Source organism: Scyliorhinus torazame, chromosome 8, assembly GCF_047496885.1.
Source record: "Scyliorhinus torazame isolate Kashiwa2021f chromosome 8, sScyTor2.1, whole genome shotgun sequence".
Classification (NCBI taxonomy): Eukaryota; Metazoa; Chordata; class Chondrichthyes; order Carcharhiniformes; family Scyliorhinidae; genus Scyliorhinus; species Scyliorhinus torazame.
This window is the reverse complement of record NC_092714.1, coordinates 28131684-28154258: the sequence shown is the minus strand read 5'-3', so window position 1 is coordinate 28154258 and position 22575 is coordinate 28131684. Positions and strand designations below refer to the sequence as shown.

At 41.7% G+C, this 22575-nt stretch overlaps 1 protein-coding gene across 4 annotated transcripts in view; it reads right to left on the bottom strand.

Moving 5' to 3' along the window:
• The window catches only part of ttc3 (tetratricopeptide repeat domain 3), a 166081-nt gene that overhangs the window by 128316 nt on the left and 15190 nt on the right, over window positions 1-22575 (bottom strand). For all 4 annotated transcript variants that reach the window (XM_072513225.1, XM_072513227.1, XM_072513228.1 and 1 more), the window contains exons 2-5: window positions 14016-14089; window positions 6646-6694; window positions 4362-4530; window positions 3167-3254 (exon numbers count right to left, since the gene is read on the bottom strand). In XM_072513225.1, the coding sequence (XP_072369326.1) occupies window positions 3167-3254; window positions 4362-4530; window positions 6646-6694; window positions 14016-14078 (369 nt within the window). In that variant the 5' untranslated portion in view covers window positions 14079-14089. The remainder of the gene's footprint in view (window positions 1-3166; window positions 3255-4361; window positions 4531-6645; window positions 6695-14015; window positions 14090-22575) is intronic.

Genomic DNA, 22575 nt, shown 5'->3' with positions numbered 1-22575 from the left:
AAAAGAAAAGCTGAAGCATAACTGAGGTGCTCAACATACCTGCTTTTTAAGTAAAAACCGAAAGCTGAATTTAGCAAATGTTTCAGTATACGTAACTATTATTTCCTCCAAATGAGTTGTCAGCCTTGGCTCAAGCCCTACTCTAGAAACCCGAGCACATAATGTACTTTTTTCACCCAGTAGGAGGTTAGCATCTGGAATGCACTGCCCGAGTGTGTGGTGGAGGGAGGTTAAATCAATCGGCGGGAAATTGGCATGAGGCGCTTCTTTCGGAAAGCCGCTGCAGACGCAATGGGTTGAATGGTTTCCTTCTGCATGGTAACAATTGTGTGATTTTATAATGCAGGCAGACACTTCAATGGAATACTGAGAGAGAGGGATGCACTGTTGCAAGCGCCATCTTTTGGATGCAATTTAAACTGATGACGTGCATGTCTTTACTGGTGGACATCGCGGTTCTCATGGTACTGTTTGAAGAGCAGTATGGGAAGTTCCCTGGTGTCTTGATCAACATTTATTCCCAACTCTCCAAAAACAAAATTATCCAGCCATTTATTCCATTGCCATATGTTGCCCCTTGCTGTCCACTAATTAACTACTGTGTTTGCCTGCAAGTGACTACACGCAAATACGACTTAATTCTGCTCTTAAACTCTATGCCTCTGTTAACATGGGCGGCATGGTAGCACAGTGGTTAGCACTGTTGCTTCACTGCCCCAGCGTCCCTGATTCGATTCCCGTTTGGGTCACGGTCTGTGTGGAGTCTGCACGTTCTCCCGTGTCTGCGTGGGTTTCCTCCGGGTGCTCCGATTTACTCCACAAGTCCCGAAAGTAGTGCTTGTTAGGTAAATTGGAATTCTGAATTCTCCTTCTGTGTACCCAAACAGGCGCCAAGTGTGGCGACTAGTGGCTTTTCACAATAACTTCATTGCAGTGTTAATGTAAGCCTACTTGTGACACTAATGAAGATAATTATTCTTAATGGCAAGTATACCATATGCCTTAGATCATAGATCATAGAATTTACAGTGCAGAAGGAGGCCATTTGGCCCATCAAGTCTGCACCGGCTCTTGGAAAGAGCACCCTACCCAAGGTCAACACCTCCACCCTATCCCCATAACCCAGTAACCCAACACAACACTAAGGGTAATTTTGAACACTAAGGGCAATTTATCATGGCCAATCCACCTAACCTGCACATCTTTGGACTGTGGGAGGAAACCGGAGCACCCGGAGGAAACCCACGTACACACGGGGAGGATGTGCAGACTCCGCACAGACAGTGACCCAAGCCGGAATTGAACCTGGGACCCTGGAGCTGTGAAGCAATTGTGCTATCCACAATGCTACCGTGCTGCCTTCTTAACTACTGTACCCACTTTAGGGAACAGGTGTACATGCCCACCTAGGTCGCTCTGATCCCCGGTGCTTCCCAGGGTCCTGCCATTTATTATGTATTTCTTTGCCTTGTTTGCCCTGCCAAAATGAATCGCCTCACACTTATTAGGATTGATTCAATTTGCCACTGATCAGCCCATCTGACCAGCCCTGTAATGGAAGGCTATTCTCCTCACTATTTACCGCCCAAAAATCTTTGTTTCATCTGCAAACTTACTGATCAACCCTCATATCTAAATCATTTATCTAAACCACAAACAGCAAGGGCCCCAACACTGATCCTTGCGGGATCTCAACAGACACAGGCTTCCAGTCAGAAAAGCACTCCTCGACCTCACCCTCTGTTTCCTGCCACTCAGCCAATTCTGGATCCAGTTTGCCAAATTTCCTTGGATCCCATGGGCTCTTCCCTTCGCTCAGTTTCCCATGTGCGACCTTATCAAAAGCCTTGCTAAAGCCCAAGTAGACTACGTCAAATGCATTTTCTTCATCTACTCACCTGCCACCACTTTGAAAAATGCAATCGGTCAGACATGACCTTCCATTAACAAAACCATGCCGACTGTTATTGATTAATCCCTGCCAAATGCAGATTAATTCTTCTTTAGATAGGAATCAACAGAAGGGCATCACAAGCAAGGGGTTTTGCAACCAGCACCTATGAACAGTAACTTGCCAAAATAAATCACCAGATATCAATTAGGGAGATGATCACTGGATGCTATTCCCCTCACTGCACAGACAATTCGGTGCCCAATTGTGGCAGCATGACTTTCTTTTTAACTTCATTTATTCTCGGGTTGTGAGCATTGCAGGAAAAGGCCAGCATTTATTGCTGAGCACTTTGCTAGCACACTTCAGATAGTTAAGAGTCAATCACAATGGTGTGAGACTGGAGTTACAAAGGCCAAATCAGGCAAGAAGGGTCGTTTTTCTTTCCCCTCAAGGATATTTTCAAACCAGATGGGCTTTAGTGACAATCCGAGAGACCAGATACATTGCTACCAGCTTTTTAAATGCAAATTTCTTTTGAAATTGAATTCAGCCGAGATCAACTAATTCAGCATTAACTGCATATCAGAGAAAAGTAGCCATGTCACTATTACTTCCATGCAGGGGGGCCGGTTTAGCTCATTTGGCTAGGCAGCAGGTTTGTGATGCAGAGCGAACTCAGCAGTGCAGCTGAGGTTATTCATGAAGAGCCCACCTTCTCAACCTTGTTCCTCACCAGAGGTCCTTCTGGTTAAATCGCCACCAGTCAGCTCTACCCCTCAAAAGGGAAAATAACCTATGGTCATCTGGGACTATAGCGATTGAATTAAAACCTGAAAATTCCTGCCAAGATAATGAGAGTGCTGTGCAAAGACGACATGAAGGTTTTTAATGCACTGAGCTGCAAGGATCTGGAATGCACTGTCTGACATTGGTGGGAGCAAATTCAATCATGGCTTTCAAGACAAAATTGGATGGGAAGCTGAAGGGAAAATATATGCAGGGCTACAGTGGAAAGGATGGAGGAATGGGTCGCAGAAAGCTAGGGCTGGCTCGACAGGCTGGATGGTCTCCTTCTGTGCTGTATTGCCACCACTTCCCCTCCAGTTTGTTTCTTGCTAGACTCTGTTCCCTTAACTCACCAGAAGCAAATGTTCCTGATTCCAAAGCACGGCATTGTAAACGATTCTGCTCCTAATTATTCACTTAACTTTAAACATACAGACAACATTTTTCACCAACTGTCAGAGGCCCAATTTACAAAAATATACTTACATTATGTTTCTCTATTGCCTCAAGCACCACTTCCAGGAGTTCAATACTTTGCAGCTTCATCACATCGATTTCAAAGACATCATAATTCCTGGAGAAAATAAAAACTGAAGATTGAAGCTTCTGCAACCGTTACACATTGAGGCCAGAGGTTAGCGGCTGTTCACGCCAGCGGGATATTCCGGTCCCACCAACGGCACACCCGTGCCTCGGGTTTCCCGGAGACGAGGGTGCATTCAACGGGAAATCCCATTTACAACAGCGGGCCGCCTTTGCTGCTGAAAACCACACGGCGGATTGTGCAGAAAATCCCGCCCCATGTTTCTTTTGCGCTTAATGTCAGAACATGTGCCAGTCACTTGCTAAAAGGTTTGTGAAATTTTGAGACTCATCACACTTTCCAGAGCACTCATAGCAGAGGTGGCTGTGGAGTAACGTTCCCTTAAAGCTATGCCAAAATGTGTCACATTCTGCTTCTTTGAATAACACTAGCAAAAAATTTCCTATTCTCACCAGCATCCCTTACATCTTCTTGTAGTGAAATTAGCAATTAGTGTGAAATTTCGCTCAGCGGCCTGGTCAAACTCATTTCATATCTCTTAAAACAAGTTAAGCATGGAAACATTTGTTCTGGTGGTCCGCGCCGACATGAACCAAAGTTCTGGATTCCCACGCACGTCGCAAATTGTTAAATATACATTATGAATCTGATTAACACAAGTACTAACTAGTTTGTAGAAAATATGATGGATTTATAAGATTCTTTGATGCTCTTTTAAGATGGCCAGGGCAGTTCTCCAAGTATCCTGGCTGACACCCATCCCCCCAATCAACACCATCAGATTATGTTATAACTGTTTGCGGGGCCTTGCTGAGTACAAACTGAGTCGCAAATGCCTAATTTAAGCAGCGCCAACACAATAAAAAGTAATTCATTGTAACCTTGGACATCTTGAGGATGCAAAAGGTACTACATAAATTACTAAACTATTTTGCTCCTCCTTTCATTCCCACTTTAAGCACAGGAATAGCGGTGTTCCCCTGCACCGTACTAGCCTGTACACCCTGCATGTCAAATTGTAAGGACAATGTCTACAGGTCCACGGAAAAACAAGTTTGGAATTTGTGTTATCAACCACTATGTGACCCAGGTCATTGTGGGACGCCAGGTCAAATAAACTGTATTTCTCAGACTTACTCTGCATCTATGAATCTGGCTGCAAAGGCCCACTCGAGGAAACGATCAGCCATTTTTTTCTGAACAAATAAAAACGGCCATAGTATGTGTATGGATATCACATGGCTCCGCTTGCAATACGTCAGATTATTTTTTGCATTGTCAGAATGCCACATCTCGGCTCCTTCCACTAAAAGGGAGGGGAGATTAAAAGAATTAAAAAACACCAAACATTATCATAAAATTCATTTTCCCCGCCATCATAATGTCTCAGAATGTGTTGTTGCAAACCAGGATATAGTTCCACAGTCACTGACAAAATTCTAACACATTACCCAAAGAGACTTCTGTCACGTGGAGGTCTAAACTGCAAGGTGGGCGTGTGGCAAACAATTTATTCCTGGGGATACAACACAGCCCATTCAATCAACTTCTTAAAGATTATCCAGACACATAGTATTTCTGAGCAGGGACACTTTCTTTAGGGACACCCCATTAGCCTGGGCACTCGGACAATTATGCAGATCTCTTACTATTATCATAACGACATTTTTAAGTCGACTCTATGCAGACGATGGTTTGAAATTGGACCATTTTGGTCCAAATTGCACCACACAGCAAATCTACAGTAAACAGCATTTAAAAATGAATGGCACTGTGAGGCAGTAGTGCTAACCTCTGTAATCAGAACCTTACTCTGGGTCTCGGGATTACTAGTGCAGTGGCAATACCATTATGCCATTGCTTGCCCTCTGTTGGTTTCAGGAGAATTCTTTTGAACAATATGCTCTTGGCCCAACTAGAAACGAGCTATTAAAATCTCTGGTGCTAGGAAAGGAGGTAGAATAAGTGGACCAAGTATCTGTGGGAGAACATCTGGGTTAAAGTGATGATCGTACATAAGGTTTAGATTAGTAAGAGAGAAAAGCTAGGAATGATACAAAGTAGAATGTCTAGATTGGAACAAGGTTAATTTCAACGTGATGAGAAGGAATGTAGCCAGAGTAATGGAATCAAAGAATGACAAAAACAATTGTAATGGAATGGGCGATTTTTAAGGAAGAGGTGCTTCAGGTACAACGAGCTAGGTTCATTCCAACAGAAGTGAAAGGTAGGGGAATCACAAATAAGAATCCTTGGATGACTTTGGAGTTGGAGATTATGATGAAACAAAAAATAAAAAAGAGGGTGTACATGATACATGTCAGATGAATTCTTCAAGTGAGAACCAGATTAAATACAATAGGTTGAGAGAGGCCATCAAGAGGGAAATAAGACTGTCAAGGAGAGAATATGAGAATAGAATGGTGGTCATGATGAAAGGGAACCCAAAAATCTTCCAAGAGCATGTAAATAGTAAGCAGATAGTAAGTGGTGAAGCTATTAGGAAAAAATGTGATTTGTGCTCAGAGGCACATGACAAGACCAGAATACTTCATAGGTACTTAGTAATGGTATTTACTAAGGAAGAGAAATTTGACAAATACCTGTAGAAGCAAAGATAGAAGCAGTGGATAGAGTGAAAATTGAGATGGAGACGACAATCGAAAGGTTGGTTATAATTAGGATATATAACTCACCAGATCCGGATAGCTTGCATGGAGAAAGTGAGGGTGAATATGGTGGAAAGGCTCTTCATAATCGCCCACTTGTCCCTAGATAACAGGGAGGTGCCAGAGAACTGGAGAGTGGCAAATAAGATGCCCTTATTCAAGAAAGGATGTTAGAACAGTCCTAGCAACTACTGGTCAGTTAGAAACAACAATCAGGAAGAAAAATCAACAGGCATTTGGAGAGGTTTGAATTAATGATGGGCGGCTAGCACAGATTTGTAAAAGGCAGATCGTGCTTGACTAATCTAATTCATTTTCTGATGAAGTAAAAGGGAAGATTGATGAGGAGAGTGCAGCATACATTGACTATATGGAATTGAACAAAGTACCACATAAAAGGCTTCTTAACAAAATTGAGGCCCATGGAATAGGAGGTCAGTGTCCAATTTGATTATAAAATGGCTTAAGGACAGAGAAGTTGTAGTCATTTTTCACTCTTGACTAAGATAGGAAGTGGTGTTCCCAAAGTTCATTGCTAGGCCTGTTTTGATGTATATAAATAATGTGGATCTTGGCATTCAGTGTAGAATTGATGGTGATACCAAACTTGAACACATGGACTGAATTATGTTCCAGTCTTGAAAGTAAAGGAGCGAAAAGGAACGCTTATGGGCAAATCCTATCCTGCTTTAAATTAGACAGAATCATTCCCTACTCATATCCCCACCAGTATAACAGTTTTATGCACTTACTATTATTTTTTGGCTTAACTTGACTGTCTCTTTCAAATATTGGTTCGCTCTGAAAGAAAACAAGAGTAATTACTGTCTTGTCAACTGGTTAAGTCCAGTACAAAGAAATATAAATCATTCAACAAAATCATGTAAAAGAAACTGTTCACTGAGAATAACATTATAATGCTTGACAGCAGTTGGCCAGCTATGGCAGGTTTAATCATTTATCAACAGTAGTCTATTTATCTTTACCACTGCAAATAATAAGTCACCTGCAAGAGAATTACTGAACCAAGTATTCACACAACTCATTAATTTAACATGGCATTCCAAGCAAATTTAATGCAAAGGTATGCCACAATATCGAAGAACTATTGGAATTCATTGAAAATGAAACATAAGAACATAATAACTAGGAACAGGAGTAGGCCATCTGGCCCCTCGAGCCTGCTCCGCCAATCAATGAGATCATGGCTGATCTTAGTGGACTCAGCTCCACTCTCCGGCCCGTACACCATATCCCCTAATCCCTTTATTCTTTAGAAAGGTATCTATCTTTTTCTTAAAAACGTTTAAAGAAGGAGCCTCAACTGCTTCACTGGGCAAGGAATTCCAGAGATTCACAATCCTTTGGGTGAAGAAGTTCCTCCTAAATTCGGTCCTAAATCTACTCCCCCTTATTTTGAGGCTATGCCCCCTAGTTCTACTTTCCCTGACCAATGGAAACAACCTGCCCGCATCTATCCTATCTATTCCCTTCATAATTTTATATGTTTCAATAAGATCCCCCCGCATCCTTCTAAACTCCAATGAGTACAGTCCCAGTCTACTCAACCTCTCGTCATAATCTAATCCCCTCAACTCTGGGATCAACCTAGTGAATCTCCTCTGCACTCCCTCCAGTGCCAATATGTCCTTTCTCAGATAAGGAGACCAAAACTGAACACAATACTCCAGGAACATTTGTTTTTATCACTATATTCCTCTCTAGTTTAATAGTGCCAATGATCAATAATAAACTGCACAGGCTTCACAAACTTTAAATAGTATACAAGCGATGTAAAACATTAACAAGCACTTCGGCAATTACCGTTACCACACACAGATACGATAGGTATGAAATGAAAATGAAAATCGCTTATTGTCACAAGTAGGCTTCAAATGAAGTTACTGTGAAAAGCCCCTAGTCGCCACATTCCAGCGCCTGTTCGGGGAGGCTGGTACGGGAATTGAACCGTGCTGCTGGTGTGCCTTGGTCTGCTTTCAAAGCCAGCGATTTAGCCCTGTGCTAAACAGCCTTAGCACATGTGTGATATTAGCTCACACATTTGACATAGTTAAATTGTAAATGCAATGAAAGAAGGTAAATACTGTGATCTTTGATAGTCAATCAGATTCTTAGTCTCTTCACAGAATACATATTAAAAAGAACAAAGGATTACAGACTGAAATTCATTCCTTAAGAAGCTATGAAAGCGGGTTTGTAGAGCTGTGCTAATTAGTCAATTTAACAATGTATCAGAGTAAATTTCAGCATTGATGCTCGGTGTTTGATGAAACGTGTAACATTCTGAGATGGTTTGACAGAGTAAATGTCGAAAGATTGCTTCCCTTCTCTGTACAGTCCAGGGATCAAAGTCTCAGGATAAGGGGTCAGCCACATAGAACTGAGATATGGTGAAACTTTATGGAGAGGGTTGTGAATCTTTGGAATTCTTTTCCACAGCCGATCTGTGGATGTCACATTGCAGAGTATATTCATGGGCAACAGGCTTTTCAGCACTAAGGAAATTAAGGGACAGTGGAGAAGATGTACAGGTTCGGTCATGATCTGATTGAATGGTGCAACTGACTTGATGGGCCAAATGGGCTGCTCCTAATCTTATTTCTTCTGTAGCTGCTGCCCTTCGGATTCAATGCTAAACCAATTATTGTTGCCTTTTTACGACAAATACACATCTAAAAATGTATTTCAATTGTGATCTAATAGCTAGTTCTGTGCAGTGTACATCACAAGTTATCTTTCTTATATTAATTCAGCAAATGTCTGAATATCTGCAATATTTTCAATTAAAACGTAACGTGGACCATTTTGAAGAACAAAAGAGACAAGGAGAGAAATAGAGAAAGACATGCATTTTTGTAGTGCTGTCAAGATAGTCAGATGCATCAAAGCACTTTACACCAGGAAATGGGGCAGCCAATCTACAGAGTAAGCTCCTCAAAACAGCATGAACAAATAGATGTTGATTCAGGGATAAATATTGGCCAGGAAACCAGATTTAACGAACACACTTTTTCTTTGAACTAATTTCATGGGACCTTTTACAAAAATAGGTAGGAAAGTAAATTGTGAAGAGGATGAAAGGAGGTTTCAAATGGACATAGTTAGATTATGTGAATGGGCAAAAATCTGGCAAATGGAGGAGAATATGGGAAAATGTCCATTTTGGCAGAAATAATACAAAAATAAGCATATTACCTAAATGGTAAGAGACTGCAGAACTTGAGGGGCAGAAGGATCTGCATATCCTCGTGCATGAATCACAAAAAACTATGTAGGTACACCAAGTAATTAGAGAAGCTAATAGAATGTTATCGTTTATTGCAAAGGGAATCGATTACAAAGTAGGGAGGGAATGCTTCAGTTGTACAGGGCACTAGTGAGACCATATTTGAGAATATTATTTACAGTATTGGTCACCCGATTTAAGGAAAGATGTAAATGCATTAGAAACAGTTCAGAAAAGGTTTACTAGACTAATGCCAGGAATGGGCGGATTGTCTTATGAGGAAAAGTTGAAGAGGGTAGGTTTGTATCCACTAGAGTTTAGAAGAGTAAGAGGCGACTTGACAAAACCTTTCAGAACCTGGGGGTACTTACATGGTGGATGTGGAAAATATTATCAGAAAATCTAGAACCACGGGTCACTGTTTAAAAATAAGGGGTCGCTCGTTCAAGACAAATATGAGGAGAAATGTTTTCTCTCAGAGGACTGAGAGTCCCTGGAACTCTTCTTCCTCAAAAGGCAGTGGAAGCAGAGCCGTTGAATATTTTTAAGACAGAGCCAGATAGATTCTTGATTAACCAGAGGGGTGAAAGGTAATTGGCGTTAGGCAGGAATGCGGGGTTGAGAGGACAATCAGATCAGCCACAATCTTATTGAATCGAGGAGCAGACACGAGGGGCTGAGTGGCCTCCTCCTGCTCCTAATGTGTATGTTCATATGTACACACACCCAAGAGGACAATGAGGCCTCAGTTTAACATCTCATCTGAAAGACAGCTCATCCAACAGTGTAGCACTCCCTTGCACAAGCCTGTCAGCCTTGATTTGTGTGCGCTCAAGTCCTGGAGTGGGCTTGAAACCAGAACCTTGAGACGTGGCGAGAAAATGACCGAGACACAGCTGAGAAAGAAATAGAATTTGTTGCTGTTTCAAAGACCGCTTTAACAACAGACCGTGGTACCACGTATAATGTGAAACGGTAAAGTAGCCTTCACTGATGCGAAGCTGTAGAAATACATGATTATTATTGGAATGCTGGCACATGCGGCTGGTGGCAGATGTGGTGCTCGCTTGATTGACAGCACCCCCAGTTGCAAATAACAAATGTTGAGGGGGCTTACAGAAATGCACATGTATAAAAATGAGCAAAGCAACGTGGAAGTCAATTTTTAATAAGGCTATAAGCTGATAACGCAACAATCACCACAATGGGTGCCTGTATAGTCCTTTGTAATTTAAGCAGGATATATATTTAATCAGGGATAGTTAACATTAAGGCAATAGGAAAAAAGTACAATTTTAGAAAAAAATGTGTGGATTTTATTAGTGGGGGGTTCAAGCTTCGAAAATTCAAACTACATAATCAACATCAGCATTTGTAGTCTGATAGGGCATAGGGCACAGGTTCCCCCCCCCATTTCTCAATTCTTCAGGAGGGGTATTGAAGAAATTAGGAAAGTGGTTTCCAGAGGAAAATGAAGCAAAATTAAAAATGATGACATCAGAAAGCTTTTTGATTTATATGAAGTATGGAGGGACCTTGAAAGGTCCAAAACATGTTATCACCAATCTATCATCACAAGGCTGTGCTCCTGCTCCTGGCTTATAAGCAAAAACTGAAGCGGGAGAATCCGTCAAAGAAAGTCGTGCATTGTTGGTCTCCTACAGGACTGCTTAGAGTCAGTGGACTGGTCAGTATTTAAAAACTCTGCGACCAGCCTGAACGAGTACGCCACTACAGTAACTGACTTCATTAGTAAGTGTGTAGAAGACTGTGTGCCAAAGAAGCAAATCCGCGTGTTTCCCAACCGGAAACCCTGGATGAACAGGGATGTCCACTGCTTGCTGAAGTCCAGATCTGAGGCGTTCAAGTCAGGCGACCCTGACCTCGACAAGAAAGCCAGATATGATCTAAAGAAATCCATCAAAGATTCCAAAAGACAGTGCCAGACCAAGCTCGAGTCCCAGGCTAGCCACACGGATCCCCTCCGTATATGGCAAGGTCTGCAAGACGTAACGGGCTACAAGATGGAGGCATGTAAAATCGTCGGCCCAACGCACCCCTCCCTGATGAGCTCAACGCATTCTATGCCCACTTTGAGCAAGTGTTCAGCGAGAGCGCGCCCTCCACCCCAGAAGCCGCGCATGAACTTGTATCTGAGATCACCACTGCAGACGTCAGAGCAGCCTTCTCGAAGGTCAACCCACGGAAAGCCACTGGCCCAGATGGGGTACCCAGACGAGCACTCAGGTCTTGCGCGGATCAGCTGGCAGGGGTATTCGCAGACATCTTCAACCTCTCTCTACAACAATCTGAAGTCCCTATCTGCTTCAAGAAGACGACCATCATCCCTGTATCAAAACAAAGTCAAGCAGCGTGCCTTAATGACTATCGTCCAGTGGCTCAGACATCCACCATCATGAAGGTTCGTCATGGCACAAATCAACTCCAGCCTCCCGGATTGCCTTCATCCACTACAGTTCGCCTACCGCTGCAACAGGTCTACAGTAGATGCCATCTCCATGGCCCTGTACTCTACCCTGGAACACCTAGATAACAAAGGCACCTATGTCAGACTCCTATTTATCGACTACATCTCAGCCTACAACATCATCATTCCTACTAAACTCATCTCCAAACTCTGTGGCCTTGGCCTCGGCTCCTCCCTCTGCGACTGGATCCTGAGCTTTCTAACCCACAGGCCACAATCAGTAAGGATAGGCAACAACACCTCCTCCACGATCATCCTCAACACCGGTGCCCCACAAGGCTGTGTCCTCAGCCCCCTACTATACTCCTTATACACCTATGACTGTGTGGCCAAATTCCCCTCCAACTCGATTTTCAAATTTGCTGATGACACCACCGTAGTGGGTCGGATTTCAAACAATGATGAGACAGAGTACAGGAATGAGATAGAGAATCTGGTGAACAGGTGCGACGACAATAATCTCTCTCTCAATGTCAACAAAACGAAGGAGATTGTCATCGACTTCAGGAAACGTAGGAGAACATGCCCCTGTCTACATCAATGGGAACGAAGTAGAAAGGGTCGAAAGCTTCAAGTTTTTAGGTGTACAGATCACCAACAGCCTGCCCTGGTCCCCCCATGCTGACACTATAGTTAAGAAAGCCCACCAACGACTCTACTTTCTCAGAAGACTAAGGAAATTTGGCATGTCAGCTATGACCCTCACCAACTTCTACAGATGTATCATAGAAGGCATTCTTTCTGGTTGTATCACAGCTTGGTATGGAGCCTGCTCTGCCCAAGACCGCAGGAAACGACAAAAGATTGTGAATGTAGCCCAGTCCATTGCGCAAACCAGCCTCCCATCCATTGAATTTATCTATAATTCCCGCTGCCTCAGAAAGGCAGCCAGCATAATTAAGGACCCATCGCATCCCGGACATACTCTCTTCCACCTTCTTCTGTCAGGAAAAAGATACCTACCAACCGACTCAAGAACAGCTTCTTCCCTACTGCCATCAGACTTTTGAATGGACCTGCCTCGTATTAAGTTGATCTTTTCTCTACACCTTGCTATAACTGTAATATTATATTCTGCAGTCTCTCCTTCCTTCCCTATGTACGGTATGCATTGTTTGTACAGCATGCAAGAAACAATACTTTTCACTGTGACAATAATAAATCAAATCAAATTGTCAGGGAATTTGTGTCTAATCTATATAAAGAGGGTGGGAAACTAACATACAAAGCATTGCGTGGAGGGATGGGAATTAAAAAGTCAATAGCATGAGATGCTAGGTGTACACAGGTTAATAAAGAGAACAGACAGTTTACAGCATTTCAATCAACACCGTTCATCAGAACAACACCAAAAAAGCTTCTGCAGAGTAAAATAGCACTGGCAAAATTATTTGTTTTTCCCTCACCATTGTCTCCTCGCACCCCACCCTATCCCACTAGGGCCATCTGTTCCCTGTTCCTAGTTGTCCTTCGACACATGGTTTAACCTTTGATCTACCATTAACATATTCTGATCTCTTAATCTCTTAGAAATTCTCACCCAAGAGATGCTGTCAGACCTCGAGATTGTCCAGAATTTTCTGTTTTTGTTTTAAATTTGACAAAGCGTCACCCAGATACAAAACCATAGCTCTGTTCTCTCTCCACAGATGCTCTCAGACCTGCTGAGATTGTCCAGTATTTTTCTGTTTTTGTTTCAGATTCCAGCATCTGCAGTAATTTGCTTTTATCTTAAGTGCATATATTTTCCATCTGATTAAGAATCCACACCCCAAGGTCTTTCTTGTCTTTTGACTTTACAGACGATATGGATTGATCCGCTGGTATTTTATTTCAGAATTCGCAATTTTCTATTTTTAAAAAAAATTAGTGTGCCCGATTCTTTCTTTTCTAATTTATCGCGACCAATTCATCTACCCTGCACATCTTTTGGGGTTGTTGGTGTGAGACCCACGTTGACACGGGGAGAATGTGCAAACTCCGCGTTGACAGTGGCCTATGGCCGGGATTGAGCCTGGGACCCCAGCGCTGTGAGACAACAGTGCTAACCACTGTGGCACCATGCCGCCCTGGAATTTTCTGCTTATTAAAATGAACATCTGTAGGCTCGGCGATTAGTAAACTTTCAGATTTACCTATTAATGATATTTAACTTGAAGATAATTAGGTTGCTGATAATTAATGGCAAATAATTTATTTACCTTTACCAAATCATCTGATTTTCACAAATTTTTAAAAATGTAACAGGAATTTATAACAAGCTGCAACAATACAGCTGAGATTTCTCCCAATCCAAGTCTGCCATTCTGTGTTTAGAAACAGTGCAAAACCACCCTTTCATTTTGAAAAACTGAGAAGAAGTTCCTCCCCTCTTTATAAGAACTTACCAGAAAGCTGTTTTGATGATAAACCAGTTTACTGTCCTCGGAGTCTGAACTAGAATCATCCATGGCCGTGGCACCTGAAACAACATTCATCATATTATTTTCAGGAGGTAATTCAGAAGCCTCAGTAAAGTTGCCGTACAAATTTGATGGTCAGCATGAAGGGACATTCATTCCTGCATAGACTGTACATAGGAACATTTTGGCAACCCCGGACCTGATCATCCTCAGTCGGAAGGACAAACAAGCCAGCGTGCAATCCTCTGCTACAAAAGTGTGACTTTCAGAGTCGGACACAAAACAACGTCTCCTATCCTCATGACCTGGGGAGTGGGGAGGGAGTTTAAACTCACTACTATTCCAAAATAAAAAGTCTAAAACTGTTTTTTGAGAATGCTGTTGATCGCCTGAAAATCAACACACTAAAGTTATACCAAACCTTTAATGTACAATATTATTTGTGTGTTGTACTTCCTTCAAAGGTTATAATGGATCTTGGGCACTGGACTTTAATTTTACTGGACTATATTGATGCCAGTCTCCATTCTAAGGAACAGGAGAATTGAATCCCAAAGCCAGAACAAGCATCCTTGAATTCCCGAAATAACATTAATAAAACTGGAGCAGCTCATGGGGAAGGCCCAACGCCACCTACTCAGGTAAATCAGATATGGGGGACTGGATATACATTTCCAAACACCAAATACGTCCAGAGAATAACTTAAGAAAACATGATACAAGCCTGGACCTGAAGGTATCAAAAATACAGGGCAAAAAAACATTCTTACAACTGTCTTGTAGACACATTTTAAAAATAAGTGAGCAATCCAATTTTTGATTCACACCTGCATTTACATCCAGGGGCTGGTTTAGCACAGTGGGCTAAACAGCTGGCTTGTAATGCAGAACAAGGCAACTGCGCGGGTTCAATTCCCATACCAACCTCCCCGAACAGGCGCTGGAATGTGGCGACTAGGGGCTTTTCACAGTAACTTCACTGAAGCCTACTTGTGACAATAATCGCTTATTATTACATCTTTTTAAAATAAATTTAGAGTACCCAATTATTTTTTTTCCAATTAAGGGGCAATTTAACATGGCCAATCTAGCTAACCTGTACATCTTTGTATTGCGGGGGTGAAACCCACGCAGACATGGGGAGAATGTGCAAACTCTACACAGAGAGTGACCCAGGGCCGGGATTTGAACCCGGGTCCTCAGCGCCGCAGTCTCAGTACGCCACATGCTGCCCACCTATTACATCCTTTTTTAAAGTAATTTAAAAAAATTAATTAATGGATGTGAATGCCACTAGTAAAGCCAGCATTTATTGATCTCAAACTATCCTTGAGAAGGGGGTGGTGAGCCATTCTCTTGAACTGTTGCAGTCAATGTTGTTTAGGTACATTCACAGTGCTATTAGGGAGTGTTCCAGGATTTTGTCCCAGCGACAGTGAAGAAAGGACACTGTAGTTCCAAGTAAGGATGATGCCTGGCTTGGAGGTGAAGTTGAGGTGCAGGTGTTCCAATGAACATGTTGCCCATGTCCAATCAGGCGGTAGAGTGCCAGCTTGGGAAATGCCTTGGCAAGTTCATAGAAGAATCATAGGATCCCTACAAAAGGAGACCATTCTGCCCATCTAATCTGCACCGATTCTCTGAAAGAGCACCCCACCTAGGCCCACACCTTCACCTCATTCCAGTAACCCCACCTAATGTTTTGGACACCAAGGGCAATTTAGCATGGTCAATCCACCTCACCTGTATATCTTTGGACTGTGGGAGGAAACCGGAACACCCAGATGATAACCCACGCAGATACCGGGAGAACGTGCAAACACCAGAGTCACCCGAGGCTGGAATTGAACCAGTGACACTGGAGCTTGTTAGCCGTTTTGTTTCTGTGATATGAAGAGTCTAAAGTTCTTGTTCCTTTTCACCAAACACCATTTATTTCATTTCCACAGTCTCTGCTCAAAACTCTGAACAACACACCACCTGACAGAGGCCACCTGAAGTCCCTTTACATGTGTGTCAATTAATGGATACTTAACATAAATGAGACAACTAATTGCAATGTCTCTTAACCCATTACTTAACAGTCTCCCCTTCCTTGTAGAAAAAAAATAATTAGGTGAAAACAAAATTTCAAGAAACTCAAAAACACACACGATTTCTCACCTGTTTTTTGTTTGGACGAGAAAGAAAAAAAAAGTCACAAAAACAAGCGCCCTTCATTAACAATATCCAAAAGTTTCTGTGGACTTGCCCCTCTTTTCGTAAAACAGTCTGACAGTTGAAAGCTCCTGTCGACCCATTTAATTTTTGTTATTTCCGCTCTGTCCAACACCTGCTTCAAACTTGTGATGTCTATCCATAACCTCTTTTCATTGACACTTTTTGTAGAGTGCACATTTTCCCACAGGGATTTATTGTCAATGTGACAGTCAATAGGTATATTACCCAAATCCCCTAATCCCAAAATTTCTGTCAATATCATACTTATATAAAAGGCCATATCTACCGCCTCTACAAGGCTTAACGTCTCAGCAGCCAAAGTGCTTTTTACCACTCTCCTTATTTTCTTTGTTTCCCACACAAGCGGGTAACATTTACCATTGTTCCCCAAAAGGAAAATTATAAAACCTCCTGCGCTTGAAACCCCATCACATAAATTTGCGTAGGACGCATCACTATAAACTATGAGTTTCAAGTGCCTACGGTCATCTAAAACCGGGAATTTCAAAACACACTCCTGCATTTTTAGTTTGGCCAACGCTTTATTTGCTCTTATTATGTCTTCCACTTTGGGATCATTCATTTTTGTACTCAACTCTAAGACATCAAAACTCACGTCCGGTCTAGTCTGTCTACCTAACCAGTTCAGTTGCCCAATTAAACTTCGCAGTTGCTCTTTTTCTATCTTTGAAACCATTGCGTCTTTTTGTAAAACTCAGCCACGACTAATTGATATTGGGGTGATGCTTTCCAAATAAGATTGCTGACGTAAAGTTGCCCCTAACTTAGTCTGTCCAATTTCCAGTCCAATATGTTCAAATGCACCGGAAGCCTGACTTCCAACCCTGAATTCTTTCCTCAAACCAGAGATTACAATAGCTTCAAAATCACTAGTCCCACCCCACAAAAAATCATTGACATGCATCATAAAAATGCCAGAAAGATTTCCTTTATAGTGCCAGTAAAACATTGATGGATCTTCTTTCAACTGGCAACAGCCTAACTTTAACAAAACTGACCTTACCGAAAAATACCAGACACTAGATGCATCATTTAATCCATATACACATTTGTTCAACTTCCAGAGTACCCCTTCTGTGTTGGCTGCTTCATTCAAAGGACGGAGAAAAATGTCTCTCTGGAGCTGATGCCCCTGCAAAAAGGCAGCTTTTATATCTATAGATTTGCATCCCCATGCCTTTGTGGCTAATAGAGCCAAGAAGATCTTTAAAATAACCGTTCCTGCTGTAGGTGAATCTAGCCTTAAATCCTGATCTTCAAGTTTTCTTCAAATTACCTTGCCACAAGCCTGGCCTTTGCCTTATAAGTTCCATCCGGAAGAACCTTTTCCGTGCAAATTCATCTGTGGGATAGAGCTCTTTGTCCCCTATCCGGTACTTCCGTGTATACCCCAAATTCACTCCAACTATGCAATTCTTGCTGTTTAGCTTCTTTAATAACTTTTTCGTCTAATTTATTTGAAGCCACTAAAATCTCACGTGCATGTGGGCTTCTACTCCTATTAGTATTCGTAGTTTTACTCATGTTTCGAGATCTTGACAAACTACGTCCCCTCTCCCGCCTGGTATCTCGTTCTGTACTGCTACTGTTTGATCTTTCCCTTCTGCTGTGGGATGTCCTTTCAATAGTTCTCGACCTTTTCCTGCGGACCTGTTCACTATCCGATGTACTATCTGAACTGGCACTGCGTTTCTGTGCCCTCCATTTTTGAACTTTGTTTTCCCAATCCATTGTCTTGACTTCTTCCCCTGAATGCTGTACATTCAACCAATGTTTATACTTTCCAGTGGCCTTCCCTGCTCTACTAATAACAGTTGCATCCTTCCACTGACTAGACCCTTCAGGCAAGTATGTCACTTTTGTACCAACTTTTGGCAGTTGCCCTTTCGGAAAAATGGCCTGTTTTAATTCACAAGTGTTGTGTTCCTCCACAGAAACCCTGTCTATATCATTTAATTGGTCCTCATAGTTCTGTAACACATGCGTACCAGATGACTCTGGTTCCTCGTCATGTCTGTCTGCTCTGTCTAAATTTGAAAATTTGTAATCTGTACCCATTATCCTTGATGAATGGACCCTAACAGTTTGATTACCATGTTGCAAAATAATTGTTTTGCCATCTATTCCTATGATCTTCCCTGGGCCTTTCCATTCATTAGAATTGTCTCTCTTATAGTATACCATGCCTCCTTGCTGAAAAACGGCATCTGATGGCCGTACATTATGTCTTAAAGCTCTGCGAATTCTTTCAGAGACTTCTGCTTCCAAAAAAGCTTTTCTACTGCTATGTAATGCATTTAAATGTTCAGCAAAACCAGTTCAGCAAAACCAGAGCTAATTGTAGTCCCCTCCCAAGCTGGAGGCTGGTCATCCAAAATGGACGGAATTTTAGGAATTAGACCAAACACCAATTGATAAGGACTATAGCCCCCAACCATCTGCAATGAATTCTTTGCATGTACTGCCCATGCTAAAGCTGAATTTAGGCTGCAATTTGGTCGATCTGCCAAAATTTTCCGAAGCATTTCATCGATGACAGAATGATTTCCTTCACAGACACCATTACTAAACGGGCTTTCTGCAGCCGTATTCATAACTCTGATATTCATGTTTTCACACATATCCCTAAACTCATCATTTGCAAATTCTCCCCCATTGTCCGTAAGGAATTTTGCCGGTGGACCCATTCCTGCCCCTATCCATTTTTACACTATTTGATCCAGAATTACTCGCTTTTCTTTACTTCGTACGATCGTTGATTGACTAAATCTGGTTGCTAAATCTACAAAATGCAAAATAAATATATTATTTGCTTTAACCCAGATCTTAAGGTCCATGGCCACAATGTCGTTAAAATCCCTGGCCAAAGGTAGGGTTACTATCGGTCGTGCTGGTGTCCTTCTGTACTTGCTACAAACTTCACAGCGGTCACTAGCCTGTTCTTTCAGTTTAATATAGTCGTCATCCCTTACCCCTGCATCCTTTAATAAATTTTTCAGCCTCCGAGGAGACGGATGTGCAAATTGCCTATGCAGTTTTAATACCACAAGCTTTTTATCAGCTAAAGTCCCATTTCAACTGCCATTAACACATCCTTAAGCACTCTACTTGAAAAATTATTTGTCAGTAATGGAATACAATAGTGTCCCGATTGTGTAAATTGTAAGTCCACCGTCTTTCCAAAAACTGTTGCCTTATCCTGTTCCATATCCAGTTTCATGTGTGCTTTCTTCATTGACGGTCTGCTCAGAAGCAAAGGTATCTCACTTGATACAACATCCGTGCTAATGAAATGATTCACTCCGGGAATATTGCAAGGGATCACCACTCTTTTCAGCGACTTCAGTATTATCATCCCCAAACTTGAAATTTGTGGAACTTTCAAATTCCTTAACCTTGTTACGATTTTCAGCATTCAAAGAGTCCAGGTAACATTTTAACCAGTCAATTCCACACACAGTAGATGTGCAGCCACTGTCCAATACAGCACAGTTGAAGGATTCTGCTACTAACACCCTCATTACCGGTGTAAAACTGCTTGTCAATAGGACAATTCCTTCTTTCTGGTAAATACCTTTTTCCTCTTCTGACTCTTCCGTGTCATGTGTTGCTTCAAACACTATCATAACGAGTTGGACAGTTGAAAGCATAATGGTATTGAGTCACATCGAAAACATCGATTTATCATGCCCCGTGCATTTCTGGGGTGCATCTTCCTATTGTAGGTTCTAACTGGGTTTCTGTCTTCATAATTTCCTTGTCTCGGTCTCCATCTATAGTCTTGAGCCCTGTTCGTAGCCATACGATTTCGCCATCCTGTTACTAGTGTATCTTCCATATTCTGCCTTATTGCAGGCTGACCTATTTGGGTCATCAGAGCCATCGGAAACGAATGTTTCCCCAGAAACTTTTGTAAAGCTTTTGTCATCTGTTCGAATAAGGTATCCTGATCAGTAAACTGAACTCCTGTCAAAACCAGGAGCCTATCCATGTTGCTCACTCTCGCACAGTCAAGTAATTTAAAGGCCAACAGACTGTGGAAATTCCAGATTGTGTTTCTGCAGCCTTTTATATAGTCTGCCAAATTCCATTATATAGTCTTCCATGGAGATAGCCTCCATTTTCCGGAACTTACCAAAATCCGACCATGCTTCATACGCACTTAACAAGTCATCTTTCTTATAAATCTTATCCATATAATGTAATAAAGTCTCCAGACCTTCTTCGGAGTCTAACTCTTCCAATTCCAGCCCAGAAAGCACTTTGTTTCGGATTTTACTGCCATATGGTAGAGAAAGAGCCAATGCCATACCTTGTTTTCTCTTTCCCAAAGCAGTTACTTTAGTCCACATAACTACTGCACTTCTCCATTGGTTGTACGATTCCCTTTCAGAAAATAAGGGAGGATAGTCATATCCAGCCATCTTTATCCTCGGTTCAGCCATATAGCCCTCTTTTTCTTTTTTCCTTTTCTCTCACTCCTTGGTTTGATCTGGAAAAGTTGTATCTTTCAACCCTTTACATTTACACAGCAATCATCCTCTACCAATTGTTAGCCGTTTTAGTTGCTGTGATATGAAGAGTCTAAAGTTCTTGTTCCTTTTCACCAAACACCATTTATTTCACTTCCAGTCTCTGCTCAAAACTCTTAACACACCACCTGACAGAAGCCACCTGAAGCCCCTTTACATAGTGTCAATTAATGGATACTTAACATACATGAGACAACTAACTACAATGTCTCTTAACCCATTACTTAACAGAGCTGTGAGGCAGATGAGCTAACCACTGTGCTACTGTTCCGCCCCTAGTTGCAGGTACCATGTAGCTGGCACATACTGCTGCCACTGTGCAGTATTGATGGAGGAAATGAATGTTTGAAATGAAAGTGGTGAATGGATTTCCTATCATCGCAGGTTTCGTCTTGGATTATGTCAACCTTCCTGAGCGTTAGAGTGGCAAGCACTCATCCAAGCAGGTGGAGTGTATTTCAGGGCACATCTCAGTTCTTTCCTTCTGAATAGTGGAAAAGATTTGGTGAGTCAGATTGTAAATCATTCAGCACAGGATACCCAGCCTTTAACCTGCTCTTGCAGCTGCATTATTATATAACCGGTCCAGTTAGGTTTCTGGTTAACAGTACCCCAGAATGTTGTTCATTGTGAATATTGTTGAATCTAAATGAGAGGTGGTTATATGCTTTGTTAGAAATGTTATTGCCTCCAACGTCTCTGGTGCAAACATCACTTGCCACTTTTCAGTCCAAGCCTGAATGTTATAGAAATCATGCTGTCTGTGGACAAAGGCTGATCATTATATGAGGAATTGCAAATGCAACTGAACATTCTGTAAAGTAAAATGGGAAAGATGTCATTTGAAACATGAAGGTCTGATAAAACCCAAAGGAATATGAGAAAAAGCAAGCAAAAATCCCACAAGGGTTAACCGCATTCAGAAAAGAGGGTTTGAAATGCAGACAGCCTTTATCACACAGGCGTTAAGAGAACAGCTCTAAAACAGCTTATGCTGTAATCTGAACTTTTCTTTCAAATTAGAGAAATTCTAGCAAATTAAGTTTTTTAGTTACATAAAGGGAACAGTATTCCACCCTTTTACAGAAGTTAATTAGTTTAGCAAATAATTGATTAGAATTGCCAGAGTCTTAAGTGAATTACGTGAATAATGTGCATTTGTGAATAATAGAAACTTCATGTCATCAGTTAAAAGTGGAAGTCTGGAGACAACGGTTGAGTCTACTAAGGGATAAATGAACACCAAGCAGGTATCAGTTTAAACATGACACGAGCCGGATGTATCACTCCTCTACGATTTGACAAGCATCGAAGCATTTTTACCAATGCTTATCATTGAAACAGTCTCTTGTTAGACATGGTGGAAAGTAGATGAATACAATGGACAAACAAAATTAAAATAAATGAGAAGATATTACGTGAAGATAATGAAATGTAACCAGCACAGCTGTGAGAAGGGTAATAATTATCCTGTATCGCTAACGGCCATCATCACTTTCAGCTCTCAGAGCTGCTTCGGTAGATGGGAATGACTGAATGCAGGAGCCGTACAGGGGATCGAAGTTACTGAGAACACCCACAGATAAGAGAGATTGTCCGAACAACCGGAACGGAAAATCCAGAAGCAAGATTTTTTACTTGTTGTAAAGACAGTAATGTTATTTTTTTTAAAGTAAAATTAAATAAGTTAAACATTTATTCCAACCTGAAATAGTGGTTATTGCAAAATTGTCAAAGTCTACGTTACTATACCTCAGCTAGACGGGACCCAG